The following is a 25,931-nucleotide window of genomic DNA, read 5'->3' on the forward strand; positions in this document are numbered from 1 at the left end:
GTTATTAAACAGAGGGTGTTAGCAGGGGAACATGCATTATTCAAGCCTAGCTAACACAGTGCAGCAGGAAAAAACACTCCTTTGATTTAATCATCTCTAAGAAACTAGGGGTGGTCCCAGCACCATGAGAATAGTTTGAAGTATCCTCCCTGATGCCCCCGCTCTGGGGTAGGGGTGGGGAAAGAGGTCTCTATGACCCAGTGTGGCCCATTCGAGGTCAGGTCTGTGGTGATGGCTCAGGGCACCTGACCAAGAAGGAGGAAGGGAATCAGTCTTCCCAATCGCCTTGTTTCAGGGTGTAGTGTCCACTGGAGGAAGGGCATGGGGATGTGGGTCAGTGCACGAGGGATGCCATCGTTAGGGACAAATGCTGCTTGGGGTTTCCTTGTGGCTGGTGAAGGGAGACTGTGAGATGTAGGTGGACATGGCAGAGTGGCTAAGAGGGAGCCCTTCTTCCTCTCTTCTCGAGGTTGTATTAGGGAAGAGGCTCCAGCTACCCACCCTTCTCAGTGCCCCAGAAGGAATCCTTCCAATTTCTGTGTCCATCCTGTCTACTCATCCTCGCCAGGAGGGGCTGGTTAAGCTGACAGATCAGTACTTAATGTTCCTTGGGCCATTTTTAGTAGTGGATGACATCATCATATCCCTCAAGCAGGAACTAGCCTCTGTCCTTCTTCCTTTTCTTCCTGCTAGTCACCTTAGGACAATACTTGTGGAGGTGATGAGAAGAACTGAACTAGAAGGGGCCTGAGAAGCTACTGGGGGCTCCTTAATGACATATAAACTTTGTGACCATTTACTCCTCTGAGCTGGGTCCGAGCGGTTGTGTTGCTGTGTTGCGTGTGGGCACTACACATTAGTCTGGTGAAGCAGGGCATAGCTCTGTGGGCAGAAGTTTCTCACACCAGTAGCACAGTCTCTAAGAGCTGTACGTCCAGCAGGCGCAGGCCCAGGCTCTGGGGAGGCGGAGCCCGCGGTGGGCCCACACCACTGCTGGAGCTGATGGACGGGTCAGGAGAGCGTCCTGGGCTGGGACGGAAGCTCTTGGCAAGGTGCACGTAACCAGGGACGTTAGCATCAAGAAACCACCTCCACGTGCCGGGGCCTCAGTGTCTGAGCAACCCAGGGAAGCGGTCACACCCTGAATTATATACAGCTGATTTGTCCTTTAAACAGTCTGACCAAGTAGGTGGTGAGCGATGATGGAATGCGGACCACCACAGGAAACCAGCCGCCACAGGAGCCTATTCAAGAACCAGCTCTACAGACCAGGGCAGACTGGGTGTGAAGGCTGAGAGAACAAGGGTGTGTCTCCCGCTGTCTCCACAGTGCGCTACTGATAGACCCAATGTGAATGGAGGGCAAAATGGCAAGGACCTAGCGGATTTCAGGATGTATTTGTTCATGTTGTTCGTACATTCATTCATCTGTGGAGCCCCTGCTAGGTTAGTTCCAACGGTATTACACTGAAGCACTGATCTCTGAAGAGGACGCTTTAACCACCGATGACGTGGAGATAAAGTACAGCCTGGGTCTGGCCCCACGGTTCCGGCTACGGTCGAAAGCACACCCTCGATGCACATATGCACGTACATACATCCACGCACACATTCGTGTCTACAACAAGCACACTCACAAGAACACATTTGTGTACTTGTGTATACATGCCTATAAATACTCACGAAACATAATTCGCGCTTATACATGCTTTTTGTACTGTATGTGAACAAAGTCAGGTCTCCCGAGAGAAGAATCCTGGCTTTAACTGGTTGATGGAAATCTTACTAGGTACATCCATTTCTTCCGAATGATAATGACTACGGGAGACTGCCAGGCTGCTCCATTCATCCTTTATATTCTGGTTAATTACAAGACATTTTCCCGCTGTTGTAAAGGTTAGCGGGACACATGGTACACATTTAGCTAGAAGAATCTGGCAATACAAATGCCTCTCCAGTCCGCAGCATGAGTTATTGGGCTGAGCTAGCAGGAGACAAGGACCTGTTAGTGGAGGAGAGAGGAGAGGGAGGCCTAATATGCCTCCAAGACTTCAGGAATCACCAAGTGCTGGAATCTGCAGCTTCCTCTTATCCCAATGGATCCGACTTTCCCTCTACAAGGCTGAGCCCCCGCACTAACCTTGATCACTCCCCCTTCCCCACCACTTAGTTACCTTGCTGACTGGAGCATCCCTTCATCGCCCCGCCACACCCACTCCTTCGCCCAATCCAGTTCTTTCAACTTTAGAAAATGTGTCCAATGTCTATCCTTTTCTCAGTGTTCTAAGCCAGTCATGGCCCTAAACTCAACCATTTTCGCTTGGATTTTGTTCACCGATTCACTCTCTCTAGCCCATCTTTACAAATGTTGCAGAGGGGTGCCCTTTTAAAAACTGAAACTGATTTCTCCTTTGCAAACGTATTGGATGTATATCCTATGCTCTGCTCGTCCCTTGTTACTGAGGGCCTGCCTCATTGCCTGGCCACTAGCCCTGAAGAAATGCTCTCATTACTCACAGTCTTTTGCTAGACAAAGCCAGTGTCTGGTACGCCGGCTCCTCATCTCATGCAGATTTATGCCAAAGATGTAAAATTCAGTGCAGGTGCCTAAGACCTAATGCTTCCAGGTACAGACCTTTTAGCAGACGCTGAAGCCCTCACTCTGGAGAAGAACAGTGGGAAGAACAGTGATTATGGAACAGAGCTGGGGAAGCCTCGAAGCAACAAAATTTGAGAAGTCTGTTGCCAAGTCAACTGACTTAAAGGATAAAGATAAAACTATCGCACCAGACTTGAACAGGATGTTGCCAACACACAAATGGAGAAGCTGAGGTGACATCACCACTACTACTGTCCTGGAAAGTTCGACGGCCATGGAAGGCTTCAAGACAGCAAAGATGCTAATCATTTTGGGAAATCAGGAAAGGTTTGAAGGTGCACGTTGAACTTAGGAAGCAGTCTAAACCTGTAGGACCCCTGAAGGCATTGCTCAGTTTGCCACAATTTCTGCAAATAGAGACAGAGGAATCAGCAATCTCATTTCTGATGTAATCACAACAGTTGGAAGGGTGTCCTCATAATATAAGACGGTAAGACACTGAATGACGAATTAGGAATTGAAGGCACAGAATTCGACTAACATTCCATATCTCCCTACTTGAATAATACATCGGAAGTTCAGAAATGGGAGTTCCACGGCACTTATGATTTCAGTGTCCAGGCCACTACACCCACTCTTGAAATTGCCAATGCCCAATGAAAGTCTTTGGTTGTAATTGCTGAAGGTGCTCTTGGAACACTCATTTTGAATAGGATAAAAGTTGGCTTTCAGGTGACAGCGGTCCAAGCTCCAGGTTTCAGCGTCACAGAAAGGGCACACAAAGCTGATGCTACGGATGGCACGGAGTTTGGAAAAGGGAGCTAGACTCTAAATCTTTAAGATGTTTCACTTCATGATTCAGAAAAAGTTGAAGTTATTGTGACCCAAGATGATGCCACATTCTTACAAGGAAAAGTGACAATATTCAAGTTGAGAAACACATTCAAGAAACCATTGAGCAGTTAGAATGTTACTACTAGTGACGGGGGGAAAAAAAAACAACTAAATGAACATCTGGTGAAACTTCAGATAGGGTCATTGTGCTGAAGATTGCTGGGACAAATGACGTGGAAGAGAATGAAAAGAAACAATCAAAGATGCACTGAAGGCTGCTGTTGAAAAAGGCATCGTCTGGGTGATTTACTTTGGTTCACTCCAGGCTTGGATTCATTGCTTCAGCTAATAAAGAACAAAAAATTGGTACACGAATCATTAAAAGATCATTTAACATTCTGCCAATGATCACTGCTAAGAGTGCAGGTATTGAAGGATTGCTGATAGTTGAGAAATTTATGCAGAGTTCTTCAGAAGCTGGTTATACACAATGCTGGGTGACTTTTTGAATATGGCGGAAAAAGGAATCACCAATCCAACTTAGGTTGTTAAGAAATGCTCTGTTGGATGCTGCTGGTGTGACTTTTTGGTTGACCACAGCAAAACCTGTAGCTACCGGAATTCCTATAGAACAGAAGGACCCTGGCATGGGAGATGGGAGCCAGCGTGATGGGCGGCACGTTCTAATTTCTAGAGTAGTGCTTTGCCATTACTAATGGACTGTGCGGTGGTCTTCACAAGCGACTTTTGAGAACCCTGCTGGGGGAAAAGGACAGGAAGAAAGATGCCTAAGGGGATCACTGGCCATTGGTTACTGGTTTCAGTTGCTTTTACAATGCTGTTCTCGCTCCCTGAGGTGTCCTTTCTCCGCTTGGCAACCTTTTGTGGGTCAAAAGCCTCGCTGGAAAGTTGTCTGCTCTCTGTGGCTGTCTCTACATATCAGGGAGAAGTTAATGCCCTCTCGAGACCGTGTTCAGACCATTGAAACTGTTAATGCACTACCATGTCATGTCTTGTTCTCCTAACAATTTATCCCATGAGCTCTTATGTTTGTATCTTGTGACTGACACAGAGCCAGGCACATAGAAGTTTTCCAATAATAGTTTCATCACCAAATGGATGGACAATCGACATTTCGAAGAATACGTGCTTTGAATTCATTTCCTGGCAAGAGGAATGGGTTATACTCACAGGCGAAGTGAGGAGTACTGCAAGTTGTGTTCACGCGCACTTTTCAGTCCAGGCTCGCTCTGAATTGAACTCAGAAGCCTAGCTTTGTGGGCACCTGGTCCTGGGGTCCTGAGCCAGGTAGCGACAACCCTGCAATTTGGGCAAAGGGCCCTGGAGTCCCAGAACCTGGAAATGAGGCTGGCAAGTCTGGCAGCTCAGCAGGCCAACAGGAAGAGGACAAAATTGTCAGAGCTTGGACCACGGGATGCCTGAGGCACTTTCGCTCTGGTCTGAGACTGCAGATCAGTCACAAACAAGAACACAACGTGTTCAAGTGGAAAACAGAAACTTCAGCTTGTTACTATAAAAAGCCTCAAGCATCTCAGCAAATGCAAACTGTTTTCAAATGGAAAAGTTTATTCTGCAGACAATTGAGACTCAGTGCAGGACTTCTAGAAAGCAGAGGAGCTAATGGCTTTCACTGTAGAATATCTACTATCTCCTAGTCACCGGGATTGACTTGACAGGCAGCGAGAGGCAGCAAGAAACCTGTCATTTTAACACTCTCAGGTAAATTCCCGCTACACCAAATAGATCAAAGAGGAACTGTGCTGGTTGAAGTTGGGGTGGAAACCTGGAGTCCCACCCACTCAGCTCCTATCAAAACAACTGCTGGGAGAAGCCCTTGGCCTCCAAGGAACCCACTTAGAAAACCCGCTCTTTTGGCCTCTCCTCCCATGCTACACACACGGGAGGACACCTGCTCTAAGAGAGGACTGGTGGCCTCAGCCTCTATTTTGCCTTGAACCTTTCATATCTCTGTCTCTAGCCCAAACCCTTCTTCCTTCTTCTCTGAGCTACTGACTGATGGAATAGCCAGCTACCTACTAGATAATCCCCTCACCCCTGATATTCCAATACTATTCCAGAATCAAGTTGTCCCAAACAAAATTCTTCCCCCATCTGCCTCAGCCCGAGGTTTATAGTATCATTTTTTACTCACTCACTTAAGCCAGAAACCTAAGATTCATCCCTGGCTCCCTCATCGCCTTCCCCCATCCCCTCTCACCCCCAAATCTATCTAGTCATGAGGCCAGTGTGGTGCACCATGGGAAGATCTCATCTGATCTGTGTCCTCTTCTCCATTCCGCCTAAATTCTGGTCCTCACCATCTTCTAATTCTTAAAGACTCCTCGCTGGTCTCCCTATTTTCGTGGTAGAGCAGTCAGAGAGCTTTCTAAAATGAAAATGGGATCACATCTCCATACTTGTTAAAAACTTCTGATCACCTCTCATCACCCATGGAATCAAGCCCAACTACGTGACTCCTGTCTGACTTTCCAGCCTCAGGCCTGGCTACCCCTCCGTGTTTACCTTTGCTCTAGACCTCAGACTATGCTCTGGCTCGGCAAATGTTTCCTGTAACAGGCCTGGTAGTAAATACATTAGACCTTAGGCCATCTGTCTCGATTGCAAACTGCTCAACTCTGCCCTGGTGGCGCTGAAGCAGCTATACACAATTCATAAATCGAAGAGCAAAGCCATGTTCCAATAAACCTTTATTTACGGACATTGGAATTTGAATTTTATACAATATTCATGTGTCATGAATTTTTCTTCTTTTGATTTTTTTCTTCAACTGTTTAAAAATGTAAAACCTATTATTAGCTTGAGGACAGTGAAGAAACAGGCAGAAGGCTTGATTTGGCCTTCAGGCTGTGGTTTGCTAATCTCTGCTCCAGAGACACATAAATATTTGTGGTCCTTTTTGACTGAGCAGTTTCACGCTTTCTTGCCTTCACTCTACCTGGAATGCTTTCTTATTGTCTGCCTGGCATCTTTTTGAGATCCACATCGAAGTGCTGCCACTCTTTTGTGTTGCTTTCGTTTTTGGCTTTCCTTAAGTGCCTGCAGCAAAACTAATTGCTCCTTTGTCTCTAGTCCTAGACCCCTTCACTAGGCCTCAATTATAGCTCTGGTCATGCTGTACAGGAGTTATAGATCTGTGTCTGTTCTCTTCATTTAACCTGTTCTCCTTGAGAGCAGACATTGGTCTGGCCATGTTCATCTTTCTATGCTGTCGCATAGTAGCTGTCACACAGAAAATGCTTGTTGCTGACATACAGTTGACCAATTTCCGGCAGCCAGCTAGAGGCAGAGCCAGACTAGAACTCAGATCCTCTGATACCCCGTGGTATTAGTTAAAATTGCGTCTGGCCTCGAACAACCCGAAATTCTGATTGTGCTGAGGAAAATATGGAATGTGCTGTACTGTAGACTATTTATTTATTTATTTATTTATTTATTTGATTTGATTTTTGTTTCTCTGGGATAACATACCCATCGATGCAATTAGGAGTTGGCAATTATTAGCTCTGAAGTGCCATAAATCACTTGAGACTCTAATGCCATGAAGGTGAGCACACGTGAAACTGATCCTGTGCCGGTGATTCCTCGGACTGATTCTTCAGACTTCTCTGTCCTGTTCTGAGCCCTGGAGGCTGACCTCTGTGGACTGCTAGAGAACAAGGGAGACTGTTGGTAAAGCCAGCCAGACTCCCAGGGCTAGGAGCAGGCTAGAGCAGGACCTCTGTTCGTTTGTTCCTGGCTTCCTGATGGGTTGGCAGGTGGGAGGCACAGCAGATGAGAGGGAGGGAAGACGGAGGATCTGGCTACAGATTCTCGGGGCTCCCCCTTCCTGCAGTGTGGGTTGGCAGTGGCTAGGCTCCTGAGTTCTGCCCAGCGGCCCCTCTTCAGTGGCTTCAGCACTCACTACTCCCTCCCTTGACCCTTTCCCTAGTGTGGCAAAGGCGTCCCTGCGGTTTAGTCCCTGGGGACCTCGCCCCATGGGCTCCTTTAATCCCACCCTCACTTCTGTAACTGGTCCCTTCACTGAACCTTCAGTTAAAGCCATGCAGTATGCCTTCTACCTCCTGCTAGACCCCTGACTGAAACCCATCTCTGCCACGCTCTTGGACTGAATCTGTAAGAAAGACAACTTAGATTGGTCTTCGGTGGTTCCAGAGTTTTCGTTCCTTTAGTGCAGTTGTTCTCAGTCTGGGGGGATTTTGCACACAGAGGACGTTTGGCAATGTCTGGCGATGTTTTGGTCATCATGACCGGGTGCATGTGTGTGTGTGTGGGGGGGGGTTGCTAATGGCAACCGGCATCTAGTGAGTAGAACCCCGGGTTGCTGCTAAACATCCTATAATGCACAAGACAGTCCCCACAACAGAATATCCAGGCCACAATGTCAATAGTGCTGAGGCCGAGAAACCCTGCTTGATCAAGTCACCGGTTGAGTTACTGAATGATTAGTGTAAACCCTTGCACTGTGTACCCCCATCTGGAAAAACAGAAAAAGAAGGCCCAGGGGCAAATCATTTCTTACCACCATAGCCCACACCATGATATATAAGCATGCTGGATCCAGAAGAATGCTGCCAGGGTTCAAATCCTGGCTCTAACTCACTGAGGATGAGACCTCGAGCCAGCTATGTACTCTCCTGTCATTCCTCACCTGCAAAATGGGGCTAACGGTAGTACCTCCTTCACTCGGTTGCTGTTAGGATTGAATGAAGGCATGCATACCAAGTGCCTAAGACCTAGAAAACCCTCCAAAAACATCGGCACACCTGAATGGGCAAGCCCTGTTCTGGGAGACACCAAGGAAGACAGAAGGGGTATGAGAAAGGCCTTACTTCTGAGAGGTTCGTAGATGAAACAGTTCTTCAGATTGTGAGTTGCTCTCCGCTACAGACTTGCAAAATTCATTTAGAGGTTGCAACTAACATTAGACATTGGAAACCAAATTTTCAGGGTGCATCATGTTTAGTCAGGGTAAATACCACTTGGTGACATTTTCCTTTTCATTCTACAGATATATATATGTGTACTGGGTTGTGATGGAAAATGTATGTTTTTACAGTGGAGTGAGATTAACAAAACAAAGTTTAAAAGCTACCAGTCAAACAGGAAAGGTAAGATGCCCGAAAGCACTGTGAGAGAAGGTCCTATGATTTTGCCAAAAACTCACACAGGCCTGTGAATGAATGGGAAGCTTTGCTACTGATAGGCTGTGTGATCTGTGTGTGCTGAGCTAGTTACACAACAGCTTTGAGCCTCAGCTTCCTCAGCTGAAAAATGGGAATGAAAGACACACTTGCCACTGCGCTGTGGGGGAGCTCAAATGGAGCAATGTGCACATAGTGCCTAGGGCAAGGCCAGGCGCACAATAGGTGTGCAATCCACGTGTGCCCTGACCTTCTAGAGTCTTCTTGGTCTGGGTTCTCATTGCCTATTGTCTGGCATCACACCTTAACCTATGGGATTATGACAAATGGGCCCTCGGTAACTTGAAATATGAGAAACACCCGGCACTTATTTAAATCAGATGACATGGGAACATTCATCTCTAATTTTCTATTTTGGAAAACACATGGAAAGGTCCAGAGAGGCGCTTCAGTCACATAAAGACCCCAACCTCGGGGTTGGAAAAATGTCTGCAGGAAAGCTCTTGGAGAGAGGCTTTGTGCAGCTTATCAGAACAGGTGGATTTCTTGTTTATTTTTTAAATATTTCAAAGGTGTCCTGCTACCCGAGGCTGAGGAAACAAGGCCGCTCATAAAAGGTTCAGATTTTAAAGGTAATGCTTCTGCCTCCAGTGCTGCTTTTAAGCCAGTTTCCAGCCAGAAAGTCTGGCCTGGGGGCCTCGTGGCAGGGGCTCCGCGTTGCCCGTGCCACCTTTGGCGGCGGGGGAGGGAGGGGCACTGCGTTGCTACAGCCTGGACCTTGAAGCTTCCAAGGTGGGGCTTAGAGGGACAAGCTGCCAAGATCTCCACTCGGAATCTGTGGCTCCCTCCTCAGCATACCCGGCAGTGGGACAGGCTCCTCCCCCGGTCCCTGCTGCCTCCACAGAGCTGCATCCCCAGCCCCCTCAGCTCACTCCTTATCCCTTAGGTCAGCCTCTTCTGGGGTCCAGCCAGTCCAGCTCAGTGAGTGGGGTACGATGAGCTCTCCCACTGTCACTGGTCATATCTCTCCTACGAGGTCAGCATTGTCATTGTTCTTATTGTCATTGTTCTATGGGAGCCTACTTACCTCACTCACTCACTCATTCACTCCCTCAAAACAACATTAAGCCCACTCCTCTTTTTTTCCCCCCCAGGGCCCCATAGAGGGCCTGATACTTAATAGGTATGCAATCCAAGTTCATTATCGAATCAATTAGAACCCACATCAATTTGTAATTGGTAACAGTTAAAAGCTTAATAAGCAAGTTATGAGGCCAACCCTTGGTGTTTATCTCTGTAAATTTTGTGTTCTTCGAATAAACTCAAGGTTGAAATGGAATGCCATCATCCACTCCCACCCACCCCTTAAAGTCTGGCTCTCCTCCAGTCGTGGAGAGCTCCTTGCTTTGGGGTTCACCCACTCCTTTTTACAGATGATTCTTGGGATTAGGGATTTCATGATTGGAGCAGAAATCTGTTTACCTGCAATCTCCGCCTGCCATTCCTGGTCTGATCTCCTGCCACTAGATAGCTCTTCACAGATTTGAGCATCTCAGCGACAATACTCACTAAAGTTATTGTGCCTGTGTTTGTAATACATTGTATCCTACACAAAACAAAGAGTTGAAACCTGGGCTGCTCTCCAGCTTTATGCTGGGGTGGGCTAAACTCCGGTGGGTAAGATGGTGAACTCTGGGTTCAAAAGGCAGGGGTTCTGATGGTCTTGGGAAACTGGCTTAATTTCTCTGGGCCTCGCCTTTCTTGGCCATAAAATGGGAATGGTGACAGTTTACTGTTTTTACTTTACTGTTTAAATGTGATGATGCTTATCAAGTGCCTAGCACAGTGCCTGGCTCCCAGAGGGCACTCCGTATTAACTATTAGGATAAGCCTGGCCTGAAGAGGGGCAGCTTCACCTACACAATGCTCACAAAATTTGAGAAGTGTCACTCCCTTGGGCAACAGACCACAATGGTAGATGTAGAGATGCAGATAAGCAGACCTCTAGGAAAGAATAGGACATCAGAGGCGAGTATGCCCTGAAGCCACACCAGAACAGGTGTGGGACAGGATGAGCCCCCAGGTGTCACCTCTGACGCCCACTGAGGAAACACAGCAGCCCCTGGCCCACCTACCTTGGTACTGGGCGCTGAAGCCCCGCTGCCGGTGGTTGCCATCTGAGGTAAAGTGCAGCCTCAGCCAGTTCTTGCTGCTGATGACAGGGGCTGGGAGGCTGGCTCCGGTGAACCTGTGGGGACAAGAAATGGGTCAGGTCAGGGACCAGGTTGAGACAGGGGAATGGGCATCCAGGAATCTCCCCTCTTCTCCTGCATATTAGGGCCTCCACCTAGGCCTGGAGCAGGAAGGGAAAGCTGGGATGGCCCAGCCACCCTCCAGTAGCCTGGGGTGTGAGCAGCTTGAGGGAGCTCCTCCAGGGGCTCTTCTCACTGCTGGTTTCCCCTGAGATGCCCTGAGGAGGGGGCAGATCCTTCAGGTCTGGAGCAGAGGACCAGCTCCCCTGTTCCCAGCAGAGTCCCCCAACCTCTGCCCAGTAGACATCCACATACCCACTCCCAGCAGAGATCCAGATCCCCCAACAAGGCCCGGCCCCCATGTAGAGGACCAACACCCAGGTCTCCAGCAAAGGCTCAGCATCCCATTCCAGGCAGAGGTTCAGTTACCCCTAGCAAGCCCCTCGGGCTCTTCTAGGAGTCAGAAGAAAGGGCTTGGGCAGATGCTACAGGCACAGATGTGAGAGCCCATTTGGGGTCACTCGCTAGACCCTGGGTCTCCTCTGCCCCCCTCCTCCACCTGCTGCCACTTCCTCCCTGCTCAGCTCACTCTCTGTCCCTTAGATTAGCCTCTTCTGCATTCCAGCTGGTCTAGCTCGGGGGCTGGGGTGCCAGGATATCTCCCACTGTCACTGGTCACTGCCCCAGCCTCTTGACCAACTGCCATCCTGAGCCAATTCCAGGTTAATCCGATCTTCCCTCTTAGAGTTACTCAGAACCTTCGGTGGCTGCCACAGTGCCGAAACAGACTGGCCTTCCAAACCTTCCACCCTGATCCTGCTTGCATGGGCCTCCGCTCAGGGCTGCCCTCTCTGTCATACTGAGCCTAAGTTCTCGGTAGCCCTTCTTGTTCTGCTCACTCCCCAGCTCCCCAGGAAGCCCCTCCATCTTCTCTCCTCTACCCTACAGCCTCCTAGCTGGCCTGAGGCTCAGCATCTTCCCTCTCTTCCTCTCCGCATACGAATCAGGTACAAAACCTCCCTGATGCTTCCCCTTCGGCACCATCACACTCACTCCTGTCAGCTCCCACCCCCTGGACACCCTGCTTACGTCCCCTAAGCATTCCATGCATTCTCCTTTTCTATGAATTTGCTTTTTCTGCCTGGAAAACACCCTTCTGTAACCCTTTCTCTGGCATCACCCACATCACCAAGACGACTTCAGGAAGCCCCCAGATATTATCCCCAGGAAAGCTTTCCCCTTTCTTCTTGGCTTTGAAGCCACATAGATTTGGGTTCAGATCCGGGCTTCACCACTAACTACCAGCATGTCTTCGGACCAGTTACCTAACGTTTTTGAGAATGAGAATAATAAAACTCAGCTCACGAAGACTTTGTGGGAATAAACGAGAGACCTTATGGACAAAGAACCCAGCCCAGTATCTGACACATATTAGTTCAATAAATCTAATTTTCCCCGCCCCTCCTCTATGATGCCGCAGCATTTTATTCAAATTATGATTCATTTACCTTAAGTGTGTGTCTCCCTAAGATAACTCTTCAAAGGGGACCATGTAGCCTGGTGATGAAGAAGCTGTGTGATGTTTTGAAAATTACTTAGCTCTCTGTGACTTCATCTATAAAATGGGGATAACAGCCTCTCTCTTAAAGGACTGCAAGGATTAAATGAGATAATACACAGAAAAGACCCCAGTATGGTCCCTGGCAGGTGGGGAGCTCTTGGTAAGCGGCAGCTGCTATTTTCTTCTTCATCATTTTTCTTCTTCATCTTTATACCATGCACCTACCACAATGCTTGCTACAAGGCAGGCATGTCAGAATGCCAGCAGAAAACAGATGGCACAGTCATATGAGAATAATTCCAGGAGTTAAATGAATGAATGGATTCTTCGCAAAAGGGAAACCACTTTCCACAGAGGGAATGGTTATCCCTGAAGGAGAGGGCTGCATGGACCCAAATCTTCAGTCGGGAGTATAGGCAGTTTCTGCAAATCTGACCAGGAGGGAGCAAAGAATGAATACTTGAAACTCACTCTCCTCCCTTCCCTCCTCCAATCTCCTGCTGATGCTTCTGTTGATCTAGCCCAATTGGAAGCCAGGGAGCAAGGGAGCATATTGATGCAGGTAAGTCTTCCTAGGCTTGGAATAGGGTGGAAAAGGGAGGGGAGAGGATCCGAAGGGGTAAATGGGAGTGATCCAGCATGGTTGGTCTCCACAAATACGTATTAAACAAAAGAACTAACCAAGGAGCTTCACACCCTGCAACACTGAAATTTTACTATAATGAAAATGCTGACACACACTAAACTCCAGGAATATAACCCATATTGCTATGGTAAGAGCTATTATAGAAACCAATTACTGTATTTCACCACATCCCATTTAAAATAGTTTATTACAGGCTGAGTCATTTAAGTTTTCTAAGGAGCCACAAACAGTATTGTGGGTTATATTTTTTTATCCCCAAGCCAAATTCAATTCTCTCTCAATGACAAAGCTTAGAGGATATTTACATAAGGGAAGTAAAAAGAGGGAGAAATTACCTGAATAATTCAAAACCAAAGGCTGTTTATTGCCAAACTGAATAAAGGGAGGGAGCCGGGGTCCCAGGAGCAGGATGGTGGGAATGATCAAGATTGTAACCAGAAGTCAGCACGGCTTCCCCAGCCCAGGGATCTGCTTTAAACCCCTTCTCCATGGAATCGTACAGTCTGGAGAAGCCCTAAGGCTCATCTCCCATCTACCGTTTCTCTCACAACTTTATCCACTGCTGGGAGTCCTGTTAATCGTTAATTCCCAAGGCTGACCCTTGCAAGGGCCCTGTGTTGCCCATGCATCCTTACTCTGTACTGCTGGACAGAGTAAACATAAATGTTGGACATAAATGTTGCACATTTGAGAGTTTTCTTTCTTGGCATCTATCGAAGAACTGGGGGCTTCACAACAAACTCTGCTGTGGAGATGGTGTCATGCCTTGCTCAAAACCCTCCAATAAAAAGGACAACTACTGACACGTGAAACAACATGGATGACTCTCAAAAGCATTATGCTCGGCGATAAAAGAGCATGAACGATACAATTGCATTTATATCAAACTCTGGAAGAGACTAATCTACAATGAGAGAAAGCAGGTTGTGGTTGCCAGAGCTGGGGGTAAGAGACACAGGTTGGGGGCATTGCCTGGAAAGGAGTACAAGGGGTTCCCTATCTTGAATGAGATGGTAGTTATATGGAATGTACATTTGTCAAAGCTCCAAGAACTGTGCATTTAAAATGGGTAATCTTATTTGATGTAAACTGTACCTTAACAGAACTAATTAGAAACAAACGAATCTTTAATGGTTCCAATCCTCAGAGTAAAAGACTTTCCTATGGCCAACAGGCCTTAAAAACACCCGTGTACTCTTCCTTCTCCTGTGTTCTCCTCTCCTCATGTCTTTATTCTTTATGTCCCAGCTGTTCAAAGCTGGCCAAGCCTGCTCTGGCCTCAGCGCCTTTGCACTTGATAGTCCCTCTGCCTGCTAGCCGGCCCTTCTCCCAGACCTCCGCCGGGCTTACCCCCTCACTTCCTCCAAGCCTTTGATCAGATGTTACCTTCTCAGGGAAGCTTTCCTGATCTGACTCCCACTCGCCTGCCCTCCCGGAGCATGCATGCTCTCGGGTGCGTGCATGCGCATGCGCGCACGCACGCGTGCGCACGCAGGCACGCACACACCATTCTCCAAACAGAAGACCTTATGTGAACTGGAACACACACTGCTTTTTTATGCTTTTCTGCCTCTGCATTTGCTGCTCTTTATGCCCTTTCACATGATACCACCTGGCTGCACAGAGAGGTTAGGTAACTTGCTCAAAGTTACACAGCTATTAAACTGCATCCCACTCAGAGCCTATGAGCTCAGCCACATATATGCATGCATGAAGGAAGACAGTGGAACAGTTTAGGCTGAAATCCATTTGTTGCTGTTCTTCCCCTCCCTCCTCTCCCCAGAATCCTCTTTAATTTTGCTCCCTCTTAGAATCATAATTAAAGGAAAAAAAACACAAAGGGAGATTCTCCCCTTTAAACCTTTCTGTCCACATTAACTTCACTATGGGGGGCCTGGGGAATTCCAAGTTCACCCAGGAAATTGCTATTGTAGTACAACATAAAATGTATTTAAGCAATTACACTCGTTTTTTTTTCTTTTTGGTAAATTGACTTCCGTTAAATGGGGCTTCATTAATGGAATCTGGCTTGGGGAGGATTAAAAAAAATCACTCTCTTTAATGCATGTAGTTGATTATGGACAAAGTGGCTCTGAGTTCCTTGCAGAAAGCTCAAAGCTCTTCTCCTTGGTAATAGGAGAGCTCAAAGCAGACTTCATGGAAAGCATTTCTTCCTAAGAAGCTTCTCACACGGTCAGAATGTTGGGTGCTGAGAGACAGCTCCATAAGATGACAGCAGTGACTCTGCAACGAATTGCTGCCTAATTATACGACGAGAGGGAGGAGTGTTAGGAGATCTTGGTTTAAATCTCAGCATTCCTTAAAACTGACATCCATAGGAGAACACTCATTCATTCACTCACCAAGCACATATGGTGTACATGGTACTGTGTTTGTCAGGGGGTGCCCCTCCCACTGTGGTTCCCTGGGTATGGAGTCTCTGCTAGGCCTACAGTCCCTAGGATTCAGCTGCAATGTCCCCTGCTCTGTGCAGCCTCCACTCTCGGTCAATAGCATCTGATTTCTGTGCTCCCAGAGCACCTCTCGTGGGCTTTATCTCTTAACTAAGCTAAGTGCGTGGACTGGATCTGACTCAGAGTTGAAGCATCTCTGCATCCCAGGGCCAAGCATTAACTAGCTCTCTACCCAGGCCAGGAAGAATGTGAAATACAGGAGGTGCTGGCTACTCTACCCCCATTCCCAAGCCCTCTTCCCTTCCCACCTGCCCTCTGTGTTCCTCCCTGGGGGATGAAAGGACACCACAATGCACCCAGGGAAACCTTCTGGAAATGACCTGGTGGTGGCCAAAGGGCGCCAAGGCCCTGGCGGGAGGCCGACCCCTGTGTCCTCCTGCCCAAGCTACCTCTCATCCCTGAAGTGAGCCCTTCCTGACTCAGCCTTGACATCCTTTCTCATCACAAATGATTTCCATACCAGTTTTGCTTTAGCCGAATTCCTAGGACTCTTATGTCAATATAAACCCTTTTCCCAAGACTAACCCATGATGGTATATATTTTCCAGGAACTAGGTGAACACCTGGGATGAAAGCAAGCCTTTTTAAAAATATGGCTGCTGGAGTCCCCCAGTCTTGAGCCTTATCTTTGGAAAGAGGCCTTGTGGCCTTCCAAGCCTCTTGTTCCCAACAGCGCCTCTGTCCGCACCAGGGTCTCAGAGCCCCCATCCCCCGCCACCCCACTTGGGCAGGTAGCTCTAAGAGGGCTGAGCCAGACTGAAGATTCAGCTCCTGGCTACCTACTTATATGTGTCCGGGGTTGTTCATTGTGCTCTGAAGAAACCAAAGCTTGCCCCCAATTATTCCTGCTCCCTATCTCCATAATCCCCATCATCTTCCCAGTTCACCCAACCCAGCCATCATCCTGAACGTCTCCCTGCCCTTCACCCCCTTGCCAACTGTGGCCAGGTTTTCTCCTCCTCATCACATCTTGTCATTCCTCACCCGTACTACAGAGACAGCCTTCTGATCCACGCCCCCACCTCCAATCCATTTTCCATACTCTGTGGGGAGATCTGATCAAGTCCTTGCCTGGCTGGAAACCCAGCAGCAAAGGCCTACTCATCCGAGGACAAAGCCCAAACTTTTGAACGCCTTCCCTCTCCAATAACACCCATTCTGAGCTATATCTACTTTCATGTCTCCATACCTCTGCATATGCTGTTCCCTCTACCTGGGATGCCCTTTCCTGTTGCCCCACCTGGCTACCTGGGAAAATATCACTGATCCCATAAACTTAACCAAATGTCTCCTTTCCTCCACCTCTCCCTCTCCTTGCCTCCATAGGAGGGGCGGTTCCCTCCACTGTGCCCCCTTTGCACCATGGACACACCCTGGCCCTTGTGTTGGGCCTACCAAATCATAATCGTCTCTCGGCTGGACCATCTCCCCGCTAGAAGGCACGCTCCATAAGGACAAGAACTGGATCTTCGTTGTCTTGCTATGTCCAGTCACACAGCACAAGGCCTGGCACACAGAACAAATCGCTTAGACATAACAGGAGTTGGCCAACTATGGCACGCTGGCTGCCTGTAAATAAAGTTTTACTGGATCACAGCCATGCTCATTCATTTACACATTGTCAGCTTTCATGCTACATGAGTAGCTATGACAGAAACTATAACCTACAAAGCCAAAAATATTTCCCATTCTTTACAAAAAGAGTTTACTGACACCTACCATAGAAGCCTGGCTGATGATGTAGTTCGTTAGTAAAAATATTTTCCTTCTAAGTAAGGAATAATAAAAGAATGCACATATAGCTTGACTATTTCATTGTAATATAAACGATTTCAATGTACATTTATTTGCCAATCCAGTTAATGCAGACCAAGGCCTCTCCTTTAACTATGGGTTCATTCTCCACATCGTCTCTTATATAAACTACACCCATAATGCATCATTCAGCATTTCCAATTTTGCTACAGCTTGTCCAGTCAACGAATATTTATTAAGTACCTACAATGTGCCAGGCATTGTGCTAGGCACCACGAATGTGGCGGTGAGCAAGACGGACCCAGGCCCTGTCCCAGTGGAACTGACTTGGCTGGGTGCAGTTGTCTCACTCATACACACCTAATATTTAGGAAGCAATTCTTTTTATAGCTTCTCCTTCATGGAGCCATTCCAAAGCATTCAATTTAGTTTCCATAGATGCAACTATATATCCTTTCACACTCATATTTCATCAGTTTATGTGATGTTTAATTTAAATCACATAATTACAATAACAAGTATAACTGGCACCGAGAGAGTTGGCAACAAACCAACCTGATTCTCAGAAAGTACAAGATTCAGCTGGTGGGAGCAGGAAGTGCATAGGCGTTGAGGGTTGTCAAGGGTCTGAGTGGGAGACTGCCTGCAGCAGCTGGGCTTAGAGTGTCACAGGGCATCATCTCAAGAAGATCTATCAAGGCCATGGGAGTGCCAGCTACTCCAGGCAGCTGCTTTGGTAGAGATGGTTAAGCATACACTTGTTTTTGAGTAAATGAACGAATGAATGAATGAATGGCAGTCTCTGGCTTACAACAGTGGACATCTTTTCTAATTTGCAATCAGGAAGAGGGAACCAGCTAATGTGAAAATCTTATTTGAGAAAACCTTCAGAAGTCTAATGCCCAGCAACATACAAATCCCAACTACAGAATTCTTGACAAATGGTCAGTTAAGCTTTGTTCTGAATGTTTCTAAAGATCAAGAACTCACCTCTTTGCCAAATTCTCCCTGTCTACTAATCCCACACTTTTTCTAGCTATTCCCTGGCTCATCATCTTTCAGGCATCATCTTACAGCCATTGGCTCCAAGAAGGTGGCTTCTCCTGTGTACCTCTGGACTCCTTGCACTTTTTCTACCATAGTATTTGTCTCACCAACCACTGTTCAAGGGTCCACCCTACCCACCAAATTGTGAGCCCCTGAGTTTTTTTCTTGTTCAGTTTTCCTCAGTACCTTGCAGAGTGCCTGACACATGGCAAAGGCTCAATCAAAGTATTGCTTACTGGAAGAAGAAACGCTTGAATGAATGAATGAATGAATGAATGAGATCCTGCTGGTAGAAGCAGAGGGCATGTGTGAGGAAAAGCAGAGGAAGAGGCAGGTGAGCAGGTGAGCCTGGAGACGGTAGGGAGGGTCTTGAAGGACATGCTGGGTTTTATCTGGGTTTCCCATGAAGACATGCTGCCCCGCCCCACCCACCATCAGGCTTGGTCCCTCAGTCCCCGATGTGCTCCCTATTCACGTGGCAGCTGTTGGTACCTTTTGGGGGGAACTCTTTTTAAGCTGACATATCCCCAATACAACACCAGTGGAGTTTGGTAATCAATGTGAGCAAATGTTCCTTCTTACCCAGAAGCAACTCAATAAACTCAACAAATTATGAAGGTTCTTCCCCGCTCAGCTAATTATTAGCTCCAGGGAACTCCCACCAGCTACATTAGGTAAATGCTTTTCCTCCAGATGCTCTGCACCCTGGAGTCGTATGTTTGAGCCTGGGAATGCTGAGGGACAGGCTGCCTAGCTGTGTTTGCTGTTAGGAGAGATGAGGGTGTCATCATTAATGTCTTGACGATGGCACACTGGGAAGGTCTGGGGAGTGGCTTGGGGTGTCAGTTCTTTCCATTCCTAGCTCAGTTGCTCACCTGGCAAGGAGGCTGGGGGAGGCACTGCCTGCCTCTGTGAGGGGCTGTGCCCTTGATGCTGAAGTGAACAGAACGGGGTTGAGTCTGGCGCCAGGTGCCATGCTCTGGGTGAGGGGTCTTGTGGTGGATCTCTAACAACTTTCCAGGGGATGCCCAACTCTCTCCTTTTCCATCTCCAGGTCAAAAGCAGTCAGTCCCACTTGATTCTGAGTACTAGAAGCCTTAGACGATAAGTCTCTCTCAGCTTCATCCCACATGTGATCCTTAGGCTACAGTTGATTGGATCAGGGCGACCATGTGACTCAAGCTGGGCCAATCGGCCAAGGGGTCTGTGCACTCACTTTATGAAGAGAAGGCCCCACAGGCCCAGAGATTTGGGGAAAGGGTGTCCTAGCGACATTTCCGCCACTTCTATTGCTGTGCCCCAACCCCATCCTGCACCTTTTATACTAGTCCTCCTCTAGGCCCTGCTCCAATATGATGGACAGAATCTAAGAATTTCCACTGTGACTTGTATATAACGTATACAGAACTGTGCCCTGACAGGCCTTAGCTGGACATTCTCTGCGACTGACTCTCCATTACTACAGGTTAGACCTGAGTTCTAGCCTGGAGACCTGATGATCCCCATACCTAAGATGTCAAAGCTACCTCTATTGGGCTTTGCAGGTCTCAGGAGCCTGGTGACCATGGCACACTTACGCTCTGCCTAACCCTCTCCACTTCCTGGCTCAGGTCTCTGTCTAGGTAGAGATGACACCTGTGTGGTTAATTACCTGTCTTTTTCCCCTACACAGAGGCAATAGGTTTAAGGTCAAAGGTTAAGGGCCAGGGCTCTGGAATCAGTCCTGTATTTGAATCTGGGCTCCACGGTTTACCAGCTGTGTAAATGTGGGCGTGTACTGTAACTTCTCTGAGCCTCAGTTTCCTCATCTGTGCAGAACAGCCATGCTCATGTACATACCGTGTCTGGAACTATGCCTGACACACAGCAGGTGCCTCACGAATATGAACTACTCCTCTCTTACTTAGGTCTGAGAAGGGAGAGGATGGCATCTTATCAGTGCCTTGAACTCTACTTTCCAGAGCACACAGGGATTAAGCAGACCTGAGAGTGGCCTGTCTTAGGTTTCTCTGGGGAAGTGAGGACACCTGCGTCCACTCTGGAGACAGAACAGTGTTGGGTGAAAGGATAGGGAACTCTGCGGCAATCAGCGTAGCCAGTATCCTTGACAGTCACCTTCCCTTTCTCCCTTGGGTGGCCCCCACCTGGCCTCCATCAGCTCCTGCTTACCCAGCCTTGTCCATCTTCTGCCTGTCACTGACAGGCATGACTCGGAGAAGGGACATGCCCCCTTCCAGAGAAGGTGGCAACGTACGCCTCACAGAGGCCTCTGGGGATTACACTGAGATAATACTTCTCATCCAGAGGAAATGTTTGCATACGGCTTATCGAGGAGCCTCCCACGCCAGCCGTTGCCTGCCCCTCAACTGCCATTCTTAGTAGATTACCATCATCAATGCTCCCTCTCTCTCTCTAGGAGGCAGCTAGCTAGCTATTCCTGCCTGAGAACTCAGCAGCTCTAGAGCCGTGGCTGAGAGAGTGAGCCTTCCAGTCAGCTTGAGAAGGAGTGGCTAAAACATCTCAGGGACGTTAAGATCAGAGAGCAAGGTGTCCTAGAGTCAGGCGGAGCTGGATTCCAATCCTGCCTCCACATGCATTATTCTGTGACCTAAGGGAGCTTGCTTCACCTCTCTGAGCATCTCTCCCAGTGTGTATCTCATAGTGTGATTGTGACAATTAAAGATGATGAGGTGATGCTTATAAACTCTTGCTAAGAGTTTATAAGACACAGCAGCCATGACTCTTAGTCATGTCATGTCTTTGTGCAGCAAGGGAGATTCATGGGTAAAAGAGACTAACTGACTGAATGGAAAGCAGTTTGGGGTAGACAGTAAGCACGGGGTCCTGGAAGGAGCTTGCGTGGGTACAAATTTGAGCTCTAAACTTACCAGCTGTGTCACTTTGGGCCAGTAACTTTGGGTCTCAGTTTCCCCGTCTATTAAATAAAGATAATAGCAGCGCCCACCTCATAGAGTTGTTAGAAGGTTTACGTGAGATAATGGCAATAAAAGCTCTCAGTACAGTGCCTGGCACATAGCAAATGCTCAAAAATCCTTTGTTCTTATTACTGAGGCCCCATGATGTGCCAGTGCTATGTATAAACTACCTGAATAACAAACCAGAGGTCCAGCCATTAGTATGATGTGGAGCGAAAACAGGGAGAGCAGAGGAGGAGGAGATGAGCGAAGTGACAAATGGGTGAGAAAGGAGCAACTGTCCCCTCATATCTGTCGCCCCCACCACATCTGGGTTACAGGCTTATGTTTAGTTCCCAGTGGCAGAAATTCAGATTGAATCGACCTGGAACTGAGAAGAAATTGGCTGCTGTATCCTAACTATAGGAAGAGTAGGGATATGTCTGGGATGACTAGATCCCCAGGGAGGACTAGAACCAGGGACTCAAATGCCACAAGGCCCTTCTCTCTGCACCCCATCTCTGTTGTGCTCCGTCTTCTAGCTTCATTCTCTTTATTGAAAATGGTGGCTACTAGAGGCTGGAACCACATCCGCCCTTGGTTAGTTCCCTGATTCAGCCTCTCACCTTCATCTCGAGAGAAGATAAGGATTTCTTCCTTTGGATCCAATTACAAAAAGCTCCCAGGAGGCCTCTGATTAGTCTGGCTGGGAGATGTGCCCACTCCTGGGGCCAAAGGCATGGGCCTCTACTAGAATTCCATGTCTGTTTTGCGGACAGTTCTCCAAAAGAAGGAATGTGTTCAAAGGAAGTGAGAGATGCTAACCAGACAAAATAAAAGATGTCCACTGTGGTCAAAAGAGGCAGGGGGTTGGACTGAATGATCAGAGGCCACTCTTTCTACTCTGCAGTGTGAGGGGGCAGCTTTGTCGAGGCCTGTGAGGAGTGCCCATGGCTCATGGTGTGGTTATCTCCCCAAAGCTGGTCTTGTTCTAGATCTCGTCCTCTCTTTGCTACATCCTGCCAGAAGTGAGCAGGCATGCTGATCCCATTCTTGTGCCTGATCATCTGTCCCATTTCCTGTCCATCTGTCTACCGGTTCATTGGGCTGGGTGCTGACAGTGCACCCAGCTTTGGCCAGCTTCTGTCTTTGGGAATGGACCCAGGGCTGTGTGTATCCACAGATGCTGGTGTGATTCTGTGGGCCTTCCAGGTCAGTCTACCTGCTGGACTGGGGGCATCCTGTAAACTGGGAAAACTTGACCAGATCTATCTGGAATGAGGATCAACCCATGAGATAAGTCTTCCTCGAATTCCTTAAGTGTTGAGATTTAGAAACCATATTCTGCCTGCCCTCCTCCTGTAATATGTGACCTTGTTCCTTCTCTGCTTCCTCCTTTCCTTGGTCCCAGCCAAGGGAATTCCTAGATGACCAGTAGAGGCTGAACATATGGTCTTAAGAGTCAAACAAACCTGAATTTGAAGCCTGGCTCTGCCATTCATTGCTGTGTGGCCTTAGACAAATTAATCTCTCTAGGTTTCCAAAGATGATATACTTAAAGCATTATCATCATGTTTATTAAAATATCATGGTCACATCTGATTGAGTAACAGTGCCAAAGAGCCCAGGTGTGGCTGTTTATGACACTGCCTTCCCCACCAGTCTGGCTTCCAGGAAATTTCAAATGCCTCCTTCGAGTACCCCCCTCCTTCCTAAGACATATCCATCAAAATTGATTATCACTGGTCATCAAACAATCAACCACACTGTTCTAGCAATGCATAACTATTTCCTGAGGTGTGTGCATGTGTGTGTAGATGATGTGTGTGCACATATGTGTAGATGAGTGGTGAATCAGTGAGTGAACTAAAAGAATATCTAAATGAATTAATTGGTAAGCAAATGAGTGAATTAGTGACTTAACGAGTCATCGAGTAAGTGAAGAAAGAGTGTGTAAAATTGAGTAGATCATGCTCCTTGCCCCTCAACTAATCAATAAGCGGTGGTGTAAATTTTTTATCTTTATTAACACAAGCAGGAGTTAAAAATAGCACAGGGAAAGTTACAGACCACCAGTTGGATGAGAAAAATACTATGTTTGTTTTCTATTGCTGCTTTAATAAATTACTGCAAATTTAGTGGCTTGAAACAACACAGATTTATTATCTTACAATTCTAGAGGTCAGAATTCCAAAATAGGTATCGCCGGGCCAAGGTCAAGGTGTCATCAGAGCAGCATTCCCTCTAGGGGAGAACCCATTTTTTGCCTTTCCCAGCTTCTAGTGGCAGCCTCATTTCTTGGCTTGTAGTATTTTCATCTTCGAAGTTAGCAGTGTAACATCTTCAAATCTCTGACTCTGACCCTCTGCACCTGTTGTCACATCTCCATCTCTAATTCTGATACTCCTGCCTTCCTCATGTAAAGACCTGTGTGCTTACGTCAGGTCCACCTAGATAATCCAGAGTAATCGTCCCACCTCAAAATCCTTAACATAATCACATCTGCAAAGTCCCCTTTGCTGAATGAAGTCATATATTCATGATTTTTGGGGTTTAGGATGTGGACATCTTTGTGGAGCTATCATTCTCTGTACCACAGACACCTTACTCAGAGGACAAGTGCAGCCATTGATTTCCACTCCATGGTGGGGTAGGGGGGCAGGGCAGGAGGGAGATGGAAGAAACATCAAAGCCTTTTATCACGTGCCTGTGCCAGGTCCTCTTGCTCTTGTTGTTGCTGTGGCCTGCACAATGGGATGTTTAAAAGCTCCTCAGGTGGTTCTAGCATGCCCCCAAATTTGAGAAAAACTATGACAGAAGATATACCCAGAGCATATGTTGCTGCAATTGAGGGTAAAATCTGCCCTGTGAGTCCTGTCTCAGCCCTGGGTGCACAGTACTGTCAGCTGGGGAGATTTTTAAAAATATTTATTTTGAAATGAGAATAGAGCTGCAAAGAGTGTACAGAAATTTCTGGTATATTTTTCACCCAGCTTCCCCTGATAATTAACATCTTATATGACCATGGGACATGTATCAAAACTAAGAAATCAACACTGGTTCAGTGTTAGTTGCTCAATGGAAGACTTGATTCAGATTTCCCCAGTTTTTCCACTAATGTACTTTTTTTTGTTGTTCCAGGATCCAGTCCAACATTTCTCATGGCATTCGGTCATCATGTCTACTTAGTCTCCTCCCATCTGTGTCTATTTCTCAGGCTTTCCTTGTTTTCTCAAGACCTTGACACTTTTGAAGAGTACTGGTCAGGTACTTTGGAGAATGTCCCTTAATTTGGGTTTGTGTAATATTTTCTCATGATTAGACCAGGCGTTATGGATTTGGGGGAAGAATATTACAAAGGTGAGATGCTCTTATTAATCATATCATAGAAAGGGGGGATGTGATGTCAACATGGCCCATTACTGATGTTAACTTCGATTGTTTGGTTAAGGTGAATTTGCCAGCTTTCTCCACTGTGAAGACACAATTTGTCCTTTTCCATACTCTGTTCACTAGAAGTAAGTCCTAAATGCAGCCCACCCTGTAAGGGAGAGGGAGTGTCCGGGGTTTTTATTCCCATCACTTCAGTTAGTTAATCTTCACCGTTTTATTATCACTCCACTGCTTTGTACAGAGATTGTTGTAACAAGCTAGACTTGCCCGGTGTTACCCAGCTAGTAAGTGGTAAAGTCAGAACTTGAACTCGTTTCTGTTGGCTCCAAAGGCCATGTTCTTATTTTCATTTCATTTCATTACCAAGTAAAGAGGTGCTCCCTCCCAGCTTGCCCAGACAGTGCTTTTCAAATTAATCCATAGACTGTGACCCGTTAATGGGTGATGAAATCAGTCTGTGGGGTGCATTTTAAATAATAAAACAAAGTAGAGACTATAACAGAATAGAAAAGGAACATAGTTTTCATAAAACTTTTGTTTCTGTAAACTCTTTGTGCTTAAAGACCTTTATCTTTACAATGAGAAGAAAAATAGCTCCACAAGCCCACACACAGGGCTTTTATGAGGGCTAAATGAATTGACACGGGTAAAGGGCTTAGAACAGAGGCTGACACATTAAGCAATATATAAATATTATTATAAAGTAAGCATGTGCATAAATGAGTCATGATGTAAAATATATTTCTTACATTTCTGCAACCAGAAAATTTGAAAATACTGAACTCCCATCTTTAGACCGGGGTTGGCAGACTTACGACCTCTTAGCCCACTGTCTGTTTCTGCAAAGTTTTATTGGGACACAGCCACATTCATTTGTTACATATTATCTGTGGGTATTTTAGAGCTACAATAGCAGAATTGAGTACTTAGAAGTGAAACTGGGTGGCCCACAAAACCTAAAATATTTACTATCTGGCCATCTAGACCAATGTCCCTGTCTAGAGGTCTTCTCATAATACAAATGATATTAGACACTTCTTTCTGGGCCCTGTGGCCCTGTCCCGCCACTGCCCTGGCAGGCACCCCTGCCCCTGCAGGCCACTCCAAGCTGTGTGACTCCCCAGCTCTTGGGTATTCAGAAGCTTATTACCCTCCTCCCTTGGACCGATGCCCACACATTATTTATCTACCTCCACGGCTGTTCATAGTGGAAGGCTAGAAATATGGTGCATTGGTCAGGGTCCCAGCAGAAAACAGATGGTCACTCAAATTA

General features: G+C 47.1%; 1 protein-coding gene across 7 annotated transcripts in view; it reads right to left on the reverse strand.

The window, feature by feature from the left end:
* CSMD2 (CUB and Sushi multiple domains 2) overlaps positions 1-25,931 on the reverse strand; it is a 545,384-nt gene that overhangs the window by 268,612 nt on the left and 250,841 nt on the right. For all 7 annotated transcript variants that reach the window (XM_039837029.1, XM_039837028.1, XM_039837026.1 and 4 more), the window contains exon 6: positions 10,751-10,863. In XM_039837029.1, the coding sequence (XP_039692963.1) occupies positions 10,751-10,863 (113 nt within the window). The remainder of the gene's footprint in view (positions 1-10,750; positions 10,864-25,931) is intronic.

This window comes from Pteropus medius, unplaced genomic scaffold (assembly GCF_902729225.1).
Source record: "Pteropus medius unplaced genomic scaffold, Ma_sr-lr_union100, whole genome shotgun sequence".
In the NCBI taxonomy this organism is placed as follows: domain Eukaryota; kingdom Metazoa; phylum Chordata; class Mammalia; order Chiroptera; family Pteropodidae; genus Pteropus; species Pteropus medius.